Source organism: Puntigrus tetrazona, chromosome 18 (genome assembly GCF_018831695.1).
Source record: "Puntigrus tetrazona isolate hp1 chromosome 18, ASM1883169v1, whole genome shotgun sequence".
In the NCBI taxonomy this organism is placed as follows: domain Eukaryota; kingdom Metazoa; phylum Chordata; class Actinopteri; order Cypriniformes; family Cyprinidae; genus Puntigrus; species Puntigrus tetrazona.
The window spans coordinates 12,805,850-12,817,895 of NC_056716.1; the positions used below are offsets into that span (position 1 = coordinate 12,805,850).

The 12,046-nt window shown below is 37.7% G+C and overlaps 1 protein-coding gene across 6 annotated transcripts in view; it reads right to left on the reverse strand.

Annotated features, from left to right (window-relative positions):
* aplp2 (amyloid beta (A4) precursor-like protein 2) overlaps positions 1-12,046 on the reverse strand; it is a 62,064-nt gene that overhangs the window by 16,780 nt on the left and 33,238 nt on the right. For 5 of the 6 annotated variants that reach the window (XM_043264084.1, XM_043264082.1, XM_043264081.1 and 2 more), the window contains exons 4-10: positions 9,408-9,520; positions 6,506-6,741; positions 3,811-4,037; positions 2,865-3,032; positions 689-822; positions 489-563; positions 244-402 (exon numbers count right to left, since the gene is read on the reverse strand). In XM_043264084.1, the coding sequence (XP_043120019.1) occupies positions 244-402; positions 489-563; positions 689-822; positions 2,865-3,032; positions 3,811-4,037; positions 6,506-6,741; positions 9,408-9,520 (1,112 nt within the window). The remainder of the gene's footprint in view (positions 1-243; positions 403-488; positions 564-688; positions 823-2,864; positions 3,033-3,810; positions 4,038-6,505; positions 6,742-9,407; positions 9,521-12,046) is intronic. The other variant, XM_043264086.1, reaches the window with a different exon arrangement.

A 12,046-nucleotide genomic window follows, 5' to 3' on the forward strand; every position in this document is an offset into this window, starting at 1 on the left:
CAAAAGTATAGTACTTTACAATAGTTACACCATATGACCTTAAAAAAAATTATATTTGAAATTGTAAAAAAGGTTTATTTATTATACTAACATTTATAACTATATTATATTGTGTATTAGAACAACTAAAATAGATTGAATTATTATTTTTTTTAACTGGACAAAGGTGTTTAACGCCTGCATTTAGCACCAATAAGGATGTTAATTTCAGTGGAAAACGGGGGACTTTGTGTGCTTTCTCACCCTTGGTGGATCAGCCTGTAGAGCGGCTAGGTAGTTCTCCAGGGCAAGACGGCGGCGATCGTTCAGCATGGCCTCCACCCGGGCAAGATGAGTCTCCACCAGCTGCTGTTTCTCACTGGCTGCCTCCTCCTCCAAGGACTCCACCATAGCCTGGAAGTGCTGCAGTGAGAATAATGAAGACCCAATAAATAAACAGTCACCTCCTCTTGTACGAGATGCCCTCAGGCATAGAAGCTGGGGTTTACCTGGATCAGTGTCTGTCTCTCAGTTTTGGGTAGGTTCCTGGCCTGGCTCTCAGCCTCCTCCCACTCCTTCCTCACCTGGTAAGAACAACATTCACAAATCACTTGGGGCTCAAATAATCTGACTAGCCACATGGAAACAACTTAATGTCACATGACAACTACTGTGTATTTACAAACTATAAATGCGGCCTCTCACTCACCCTCTCCATGCGGTTGCGGTGTCTGATCTCAAGTTGCTCCTTGGCCTTCTGGAAACGGCTGTGCTCTTTATCATCTGCTGGGGTCTCAAAGTAGACATCCACATCATCTGTGGGTTGAGGGGTGGGCGGCACGGCTGAGGAGTAAAGAGAGAGTTTATAACAGGTGGCACATTCAAGTTCTCTTCCAAAAACCAAACAAGAAGCATTTTTAGCCTTCACGTCGCTGCAGAAGCATAGGTTGCGGTCTTTCAAAGTCTCTTTCAGATTAAGACTGCATGTATAGTTTCCGGAAAAGACAAACCCTTAAAGGAGTAATGCACCAACAAATTTAATTATGTCATTTACTCACCCTCATACCTTTCCAAACCTGTATAAGTTGTTTCTTTCTTACGTTGAACACAAAAGACGTTTGGTCAAATAGTTGTTGGTCCCCACTGACTTCCACAGAAGGGAAGAATTACTATGGAAGTCAAAGAGGACCATTCATTGTTTCAGCATTTTTCTAAATATCTTTTTATATGTTTAACAAAGAAACTTGTACAGGTTTAAAATGGCATAAGGATAAATTGCGAAAAATATTTGGCACACATTATTTTGTGTTTTATATTTCTTTCTATATTCTTTAGTTCTATATTTCAGTTCGAGGTCAAATGTGGGCAGCACTATTGCACTCTGAAACTCTAAAAGTCAGTCAGGGTCAGGCCTTTTGTGTGATTAAAGTGAAAAGTACTATTGTGCACGAGTGACCATTAGGCTAGAGTCCTAAATCAGTCACTTCTGGGGCTCTGATGATGGTTAGGAGGCTTCTAGGTAGTCAGTGAGTTCCTTAAATGTCTTCTACTTTTTGAAAAAGCTGGAGACGTTTTAAACGCATTTACACAGAAACAAATAGACAGACAGACCAACAGACAGGTCCAGAGGAGTAAAGGAGGAGCAGCTGACAAAAAGGACACAACTAAGATCAGACCAAAGCAATGAATAAGCTTCCCACAGAGAGCTACGACTCAAGAGATGACTTTGTAATTCCCCTGATTCTGAGAGAACCAGACAGTCCTTCATTTCCCATTCCTTTCATCCTGTTCTCTGAATAGCTCTCTTCTGACAGAAGCGCTCTCCTTAGCATTTATCTTAAGAGTTACTGCGCAGTTCTGCACGCTATGATCAAGATATGAGCTCAAATCAGATTTCCTTAGTATACAGATGACAAGACCAACATGATTACCCATAAGGCTGTGCACAAAAGGCAACATGAGACATACATATTGATGAGAACAAAGTCATCATCTAGACTAATAAGAGCAAAAGAGATACCTTGAATTATGAAGGTTAACATTATATATAAATACATACAGACAAACACCCATATATATAAACATCATATTGAACCCATCATTTCATGTCACCACAGAAACACAGGATGATGTTTATACTCCTACATGAATTCAAAACATTGGCAGATAAGAACTGAAAGACAAAGCGAAAGCAAAGACAGAGTAACAAAGGATGGGACACTGTGCAAGCAGAAATAACAGGATAGGAACATACAGGTTTGAATTAGAGAATATTAAAACCAATAACATCATGGTAACATTGTTAAAAACATATGGTCTTGAGTGACTTTTTTCATATAAAAATGTAAGAATTTAATATTAACTTAATGAAAGCCATTTTATAGTTCATTAACAATTAATAATTATTTAATACATTTTTATTTTATAATAAAAATTGTTGATTTTAATAATGTAATTTAGTAATTATGCAAAGTAATTTTAGAGTTTGATAATGATTAAATTAGTAATAATTATACTGTAATAACTGTAATAATAAATGTTGCTGTTAATCTTAGAACAACTTTTTCACGTTTTAAAATGACGTATTGTCTTCCAAAAGTAAAACAGTTAATTCGCCCACAAAGTGTTTACAGTTGTAAGCTAAATACAGGAAATAACATTACTGTAGAACGTACAATGTCCATTTGTACCTTATCCAATCAAAATCAATCATTTGTATTCCAAAGTTGCAACACACAACTTTGTTTTTAAAGTGTTTTAAAGCAAAGATGCTTTAAAATTGACATCTAGGACATCTAGCATAGCATTATGAGAGAACACTGAGAAGGAGAAAGAGCAGGGCGGAGCAGAAGGGGGCGGAGTCCTTGGTGACGAGCGTGACTTACTCAAACGTTTACAAACAGCCATGCAGTATTCCTCGGAGTCGAAATTGTTGCGGTTGCCGGCACAGCCTCCGTAGACGAAGCGCACACATTTCCTCTGCTGCATGTCGAAGTGCCAGCGAGGCATAGAGGCGCGGCAGGGGCCGGTCTCCGCCTCCAGAGAACACACAGCTAACACAGGAGGGGAGGCGCAGTTAGAGCCTCCAGCCACCAGGGATGCCCTTCAACTATAGAGCGCAACAGTGACCGCAGACTTCAACGGCCTAGGGTCTGGAATATTTTTCCCATATATTATTTTTCCATAGGCTCTGCTCCTAGAATGTTCATTGAGGAAGCACTGAAGGCGGCAACTATAACAATAACTATATTAGCGTCCATACTCGTTTCATTTGGTCGGGAGGATTCTTGTTGACTATATGCAATTTTATCATTAATCATTTATCAGCAAACATTATTCACAAAATATAATTCCTCTTATCGTTATAGTTGCACTGTGGATTAAAGGGTGGGTGTGAACAAGTCTTTAGAGTAAAACACATTAAACTTTACTGCAAAATATTCAAATACCTACAACCTACGACGTTTGAGAGTGTAGTGGAAATTAATTGATTACATGCTTCATAGTTAGTGAGCACTGCTGAGCTCTGCTATAATTTGTTTCAATGGCTGCAGCTACTTCTCTGATTGGTGCATTCATCTATCAGGATTCTCCGTAATGTATATATATATATATAATGTTTTTTTTTTTTCTCTCTTTATGGAATTTCTATTATTTCTAGACCCCAACTGTTGCGCTATATAGGATGCACAGACAATGTCAAACATAAAATGCACTTGTGTTTTTTTTTTACATTATTTCTGAAACTAAAAGTCAATAATTGTAAACCTCTACAGTGAACGTTAACTGTGGCAGTGAGGAAATAAATGAAGGAAACCGTATGATACTGACCTTCCACTTCCTGCAGAGTTTTGTCAACATCCTGGCTCTCAGGGATGGCAGCTTTGTCTTTTTTCATGTCCTTTTCCTCACTGTCTCGGTCATCGTCTTCATCCTCATACACATAGTGGTAGTCCTCCTCGTCTCCGTCGTCCTCCTGCTCCTCCTCCTCCTCCTCCTCCTCCTCCTCCTCTTCAGCTGTGTCCTCTGGAGTGGGTGGCTCATTGGCAACAGGATCACTAAAAACCCATTGAAGAAAGTAAAAAAAATTTAAATAAAAAGACACCAAAAAGGAAAAAATTAACTAATATGTTACCATGGCAAATAACTTCAGCTAATGTTTATTATAAGTTGAAGTGAAATGACTAAAATGACTTTAATTGAAAAAATATTGTGCTATAATACATGCAACTGTTAAGTAAATATTAAACAAGTGCTATAAAATTATATAAACAATCAAGTAAATGACAACATGTTTATTTTTAGGTCAATTACATATGAAGGACATATTAGTGTAATTCAGGGAAAAAGCAGGATGAGATATGACAAAAATGACAGGAGCACAGTGGGATGAGAGAGAAGGAGAACATTGAAAACAGAGGGAGAGGAGGAGAACAGGTTGGAGGTTTTATGATTTATGAAAGTGAATCAAGCAGCTGTCAGGGGTCAAAGGCATGGCACTCGAAAATATCCAGATGGTCAACCTAATTTATCCTACACAAACACTCATACGCACACACACACACACTATGTTTCAGCTACTACTCCTCAAAGCGTGATCAGATATGACAGCACACAGTCATGCGGATACATCATCTTTTGATAAGCATGCCGGGGCGAGGTTAAGGAGGCTGCGCCAAAAATTTGGATGAGTAAATAATTGACAAAACAAAAACGGCGCCTTAGCCAGAGCTTAGCAATTACTCTGTATGATTAAATTACAGCTCAACCTCCACAGTGTCATGATTACTAAAAATAAAACAAATAAAAACGCTATACAATTTTTTTGTTGTTGTTGTTTTAACTGTATTACTGCAGTTATTCTATAAAGTAAAAAAAACAAAAAAACTAAATCGAATGTAACATCAGTTTTAATGTATAGAGGTCAACCGATATTGAATATTATTAATAGATTGGACCACATTTTCCGATAACTTTTTTAATATTCAAAACATGAAAATGGTGTTTGATCATTGCTTAAGTTTTTTTTTTTTTTTTTGGTTTGAACAAATTTTAGTGGTGGCAGTAGGCCTACTGAAAGTTATTTTGGAGAGTTGCCGCAAATAGCTTTACAATTCTATGTGACGCTAGTTTTACTTGAATGAAAATGTAAAAGGCTCATGAAGTGCAGAGCAGTTCTGGAGACGTTGTTCATGCATTTAGTGAGCCGATGGACGCGGAATCACCATGAGCGGTATACGACGGTATGGGTTTTGTAAACAAAACCCCGTATCTCCTGCTCTGCAATTCATTCAAAGAAAATTTTAGATTAAAATGAGTTAATGCTCATCTATCTTCACTAGACATAGTGAATAGCAGGGGGCACAGGAATTTCTTTGCCAGATGTGCAAGCGTTTCCAATCCAGTATCATTTTTCTGCCACCACTGCAGAGGCATGTCATTTTTTTCCCCAATGACAGGCTCTGACAAATAGCACTCAAGCTCAGGTCAAATTTATGGTAAAAAATCATTACATTAAACACTGACGTGTATTTTTTCCACATTAATTAAACTGCCTGAGGTACTGCTAGCGTCTACTACTGCTAATACTGTACTGCATAATGTTCTGTCTCCAATGCAGCAGTTAGTCAACAAATTAATACTGACATGTAAACATGTACCGAAGAGTACATACCTTCTAGCTGTCTGCGTTTTAAACGTGCATCTAAAATGTCAGTGCCGTCTATGCGCAGTATCACTTTTCAAAACAAATGCACGTGTTTTCAGTGATTTTTGCCTCTAGAGACAGCTTTATGTTGGCTCTCACGCTGTATAATAACGGAGCCATCACAGCCACTTCAGCAGCGAAAAAACTCAGGAGACAACTATCCGCGCCGATTAATCGACAAAACCAATATGCTGGCTGACCTCTTATAAATGTACACTACTGTTCAAAAGTGCAGGATGAAGAAACTCAAGAATTATTTGTGAGTTTGTCAGAAGTAGCAGAAAAGACATTTATACATTAAGATGTTAAAAATTTACTTTCACAGGTAAGAACTACATTTTAAATCTGAAATACAATTTTTAGTTTACAGTATTTTTGATTAAAGTATAAAGTATAGTGCAAGTATAAAAGTTTATGTAAATTATGCTCAATTCATTTACTAACTGCTTGCTTAATGCTTTTCTATCAGTTTTAGTTTTTATTTAATATACAATTTAAAAATATTCCTTGCTACATGTGCTGCGTTAAGCTAAATTAGGCTTGTTATGGCACTTGTCGTTGCTCTTTTGTTGATTTTGATTGCTTCCATTGTTCTCATTTGTAAGTTGCTTCGCATAAAATCATCTGCTAAATGACTAAATGTAAATGTAGTTCTGCATGATATCTGAAAACTGGAATAAACCTTTGCAGCTGAATAATATTTTGTTTCCGTGCGTTATCCTTGCAGCTGTGGTGTATACTCTCATATTCAGAAGTTAAAGTTTCTTTATCCTTATAGTCCTCATCCATGGTATATCACGTGTATGTGCAGCACATTACCTCTCCTCTACCACCTCATCCTCTTCATCATCCTCATCCTCGACGACAGGCTCCTCCACCTCCTCATCTTCTTCTTCATCCTCATCATCAAGCTCTTTAGAGGGTGAAGCAGGAGGTGCGGGCTCCTCAGGACGAGTAGACGGGCAGCAGACGTATTCAGTGCCGTGGAATTTATCGATGCCACAGGGCAGCAGCATGCCATAGCTGTGCAGGACCATGTCCCCCTTAGAGCAGGCCTACAGAGAGATAGAGACGCAGAGAGTCAAGAAATCCCATTCAATTAGAGCAAATGTGCTTTGAAAGGCCAGTCTGCTGTGCAAGAACAGCCCGAAGAAATTCAGCAGAGCTCTTAAATGTCTGTCTCGGGATCAGTAGAGTCAGCGCACGCAGATGCTTTCGGTACGCACACGCTGAGAATGAATGACGGCAGCTCGGGGTGATTTACTGTACCGACACACAGTGCGACACACACACACACACACACACACGGCCGCGTCCTCTTCTACATGCTCAACCGTACGCTGTACACACAGTTCGCAGCGTTCTGCAAATGCATTCGTCAGGATGTAGCTGACAATATGCGCCTGGGATGCTAAATTTAGTTCAACTAGAAATCAGCTAAACTGTTGCCATACGTATATTTCATGCCGACATTCGAAATGGCAAAAGCCTGGTTTACGGTTTATTTGTTTTTTTACAGGCCTACAAGCAATCAAAGAATTTTAGTGTCTTAAGTTTACATTTTTATTTTATTGCGATTTATTCAGTTATGGACCGTATCTTTTGGTTTCACCCAACAAAATGTAGAAAAATTAAAAAAATAATATAAATAAATGCACCCCTAAAATACAAAAAATTAAACCAATACATAAAAACGCACCGAGGTCAAACCTTAATGGTAGTGCATGCTGAAAATGTTGATTATTATAAAGAGTTACTGAAAGAAAACTAATCAGTTTGCAGTGTTGGTGTATTTAACACGCTACTGTAATTAAATTACTTATTCTCTTAAAAAAAAAAGTAAGAGATTACAGTTCATTTCTAGGTAATTAAATCAGTTACATATAAAGTACTTATGTCATATACTGTAAATACATTTAAATTGTCCTAAAATCAATGTTATCAATTTTATCTACAAAAATAATAATAATTGAATGCAGCGTCTTTAATCCTCTTTGCTCCGGCATGTTCACTTTCCGTTTTCCTCATTCACAGAGAAACTAAACATAAGACTAAAATCAGTTGAATCTAGAAATATATCTATAGATATGAAAAACATTTCTATATAAAAGCTTAAAGTGTCTACTTTTAAATGTATGAACTAAAATCGAAAAGGAATATTCTCTAGTTGTTAAAGACAGTCTTTCCCATGTGAAAGCTTGAAGTCTCTACTTTTAAATTCAAATCGAAAAAAGTATTACACGATTATATAATCCGTATGAAAGTGAGGCACGGTCCTTTCCGTATCTGCAAGGTAAGCGTCTGCTTTTAAATAAACTAATCTAAATGGAAAATTAATATTATCTGATCAAGTAAACCATATGAAATAAAAGCGAGGTAGGCCTACGGTCTTTCCCATATCCAAGCTTATTATATGACACCCATACCCAGGTACAAAATATTACATTTTTATTGTTTTTGAAACAAGACCTGCTATGAGGACTAAGGCATAATTTACCTCACGATTTTATATAAAATTTATAAAGCAATTTGAAAATTACATTACTTCTTGATTAATAAAATTACTTTTCACACAGTAAATATTAATGTAATTTAAATACAATATTATTGATGATGTAATTACTAAATAATGAATTACTTTTTGAAAGTAACTTACCCACAACTGCCAGTTAATAAGCAACCCCAAGTTATGCAAGCTCGGGTTAGTTAATCCCTCAAAAGAGCAAAAACTTGAGAAACGCAAGCCTGCAAATGAATGCAACAGTCACAGCCAAAACTGTGAAGATGCTCTACAAAAACACAAAGTGTGGAAGTTTCAAGCTGAATCAGGACTGAGGGGGTGGACGCACCAGAAATTAGAAAAGACAGCACAGACGGCAGGGAAACTGCAAAGACGGTTAATAAAATAAGAGAGGTAGAGTAGTATTCATGAGCTACGGGCAAGTGTAAAGGTATTGTTTAATAGCAGATTTAGAGAGCAGTGCATGTGTGTGAGGTGGTAGAAGTCTAGAGATTAGCAGCATTACAGGAGCTTGGCTTATCCAATTATCAGAGTGAAAAGTGAGGACTCAAGCATTCAGCAGGAAAGACCGAGAATAAGAGCGCCACGCTCCATTCTACACTAAAAGCCACTGATTTTAACAAGGATGGAGAATGGCACAGATGTCAATCACATCAAAGACGAAAAATCTCAGTTTGTGAAAATTTGTGAGAATTTCAGTTAGCAGATGTAATGCAGATCTAAGCAGGTCCATCTAAATCTTTTGTATTCCCTTTCGGTTGAAAATCTCACAGAGTTGTGCTGCACAGTTGTGAAATCACCCAGGAAATGCCCCATACGTTAATATGTTAACATTCCAGGGTATGCAAACTTAAATCAGTTACTTATTATAAATTCAGATACTCTGTCTTGAGAATAAGTAAATATCTGTTATGTGAAATAGATTATTCAGGACAGTACAAAAGAAAAAAAATTTGCAATTTTCATGATCCTTTTTTGTGTTTAAATTATTAACATTCTACACATTCTGCAAACAGTATGTAAACATAACTCATAGTGCTCATAAGCTCTTCATATCTCATTGGTTTAAAAGCTGGGTGTACAGAGCTGTATATTAGACTTATTCTGTTGTGCTGGTAGCATCTTTGCTTAATTTGCCATGCAGTTTTAACGCAGTGAGTGTCTGAATGTGGCACTGGACGCTAAACTCCGATATCTTACCTCTTTGGCCACGCCATGCCACTGCTGATGACTCACGCACATGTCCATACGCTCCTTATGGAAGAATTTACACTTCTCTGGCACCAGTAGGACGTCGCTCACAAATTCCCCAACTGAAAAACATACAGAACACACAGCACGGAGATTACTGGCAAAGCTGTGGCTTTAATATCATGCAGCTGGTACAACGCAAACAGCAAAACATCTAACACCCACTCTGACGAAACAGAATTGCAAATTCAGGACAGCAAAAGACAACACGGCTCAATAATTCATCAACACATGGTCTTTTGCATTCTATAATGAGCATATTACAAATAGGGCAAGTGGCATCTGAACAGACATCTGGTCAGTACCAGGAGACAGAACAAAGATCTGGTGCACACAGACCACACCGTTCACAGCAGAAAGAGAAGAGCGGATACAGCAGGAGGTCTCACTGCTTTCTTGAAGGCGTTTAACTTTTCTGGGGAGTTTTGAGACTTTGCTCTGATCTGGCTCAGCCAATGTTGCAGGTTTGGCATGTTTACCATAGAAAACCTTTATTCAATACTTAATTAGCAGGACTTTGGGCTGCAAAAATGTGACAATCTTTTTTTGCCCAGCCATAGAACTTAAAAACATGAATTGAATTGATAGTTAAGTATTTTTTTGGTGCAACCTCTTTTCATCTTATTCTGATTTGATTTATTTTTACTAAACAGTGATTAGTGTGTAAATGAGACAGGAAAGGAAGTGTTTGAATGAGCGAGTGACAGCTGAGAAGCTCAGATGCCATCAGATGGGCCAGCATGGGATTGTGTGCCATATGCAGGAGAGTTATTACAGAGCTGATTTCAGGACAGCTGGGAGGCCAATTCAACCTTTGAGCCTGAACGAGAGAGAGAGAGAGTTGAATCCTTTAATGACCAGAAGTCTGTTCACAATAGAAGAGGATTGTGACTGTCCACGAACTGCTCGTTTAGCCGTTACCACAAAACAGGCCTAGGGCCAAATCAGCCAGAATCCGGAGAGCCGAGGAAAGGCGGACGGGGGGAAAAGCAAGAAAAGGCCAGTGTTTTGGAAAATGAGAGGGTTTGGAGAAAAAAAAAAAAAAAAAAAAAACTGGAAATAGCAGAGTACACATCTGTTGTACAAACCAAAGCCTCTCCACGCCACACAAACTCACACATGCATTCTCGCCAAAGCTCATCCCATTGGCCCTCAGGGTCAAACCTGAATGATTCAATACACACAGCACTACTCGCACATCTTATCCAACAACTACAGCCAAACACTAACTAGGACCCTATGATGTACTTTAGGCTGAAAAGGTGGAAGGAATAAAAATAAAGTAACTGACTAATGTTGTCCGTCTTGAAATTTGGCAAATTCTGGATAAATTAACTATTATCTATTAATTTGCTAAAAGCTAAATACCTGCTCTTATTACTGAGCTGTATAGAGGAATGTTATATTCCCAAAACATGCTGTTTATTATCACGGGAGAAAAAAAACAAAAAAAAAAAACGTAATTTCCAGCAATTTTATTTGCAAGGTTAATAGGATTAGGAGGAATCTGTTTAAACCGATTATATAGTTTCAGTAACCGTTCTACATTTAAAAGTGTATTTTATGCCTTCTCCCATAGGATTTCATTATCAGCTCGTTAATGTAATAAACTTTTGCTTGTTTTTACAAGCTGAGTGGTGCGTCAAAATTATTTTCAGTGGCAATCGACAGCATGTCACAGATGCCGTCGATAAAGCTTAACTTGTATTGAACCTGGAATGTTCACAACGCAATCTGCTCTGCTGAAAAAGTGTGTGGGTGATTCAGCAATTACATTATTTATTTTACAGCTGCAGCAGAAAAAGCAGAAAATAAGTTCTGACAGCGTCGGTAGGACTGCACGCTGCTGCTCAACTGGAATAAACGGGGTATCGCACTGATATCATGTGAAGAGCGAGGCAGAGAAGTGCAGTATTCTGCTTCTACAACCAAGCACACAAAACAGCCAGGAAATAGATAAAGATACTGCTTGCTGAAAACACAATATATACAAAAGTTGCCATTGTATTACACCTACTAGTTTCCATTAAATACAAATTCAAAACCATAGACATTATACAACTTTCAAATCATGTAGTACTCTACACTGATAGCGTCATGTTTGTTTAATTCGCCATCACTTAACTACAATGATCTCAAATTTAAAAATGGCTAAACAGCCAATTTAATTTAGCATAAAATGTCAATTCGGTTTGATTAAACAATTATTGAATGCAATGCACTGTGTGAAACGGCATTACCCTCAATACTATTACAGCTACTATCATACGGCATAATACTACATATGACATTAAATGTAAAAATATTTTGTATACACCATATTTTGTTGCAGTTGACAACATGTTACAAACAGTAGTACTCCGGGCTCACGTTGCAAATGTATTACTTTAAGATATAATTTGTGGAATGTGAATAAACAATGGGTTCCACTACACTATGTTCTGTTGTATATTTAGTAATTGCTCAAACAAGCAAGCGTCCATTGACCGAATGCCAAAAACAAAAAAAGCAACATTTAATTGTGTGCCCAAGTCTTTTGAAGACATACATGCAGTAAGTCTTGTATGAACCAAACACTAATTTTGAAG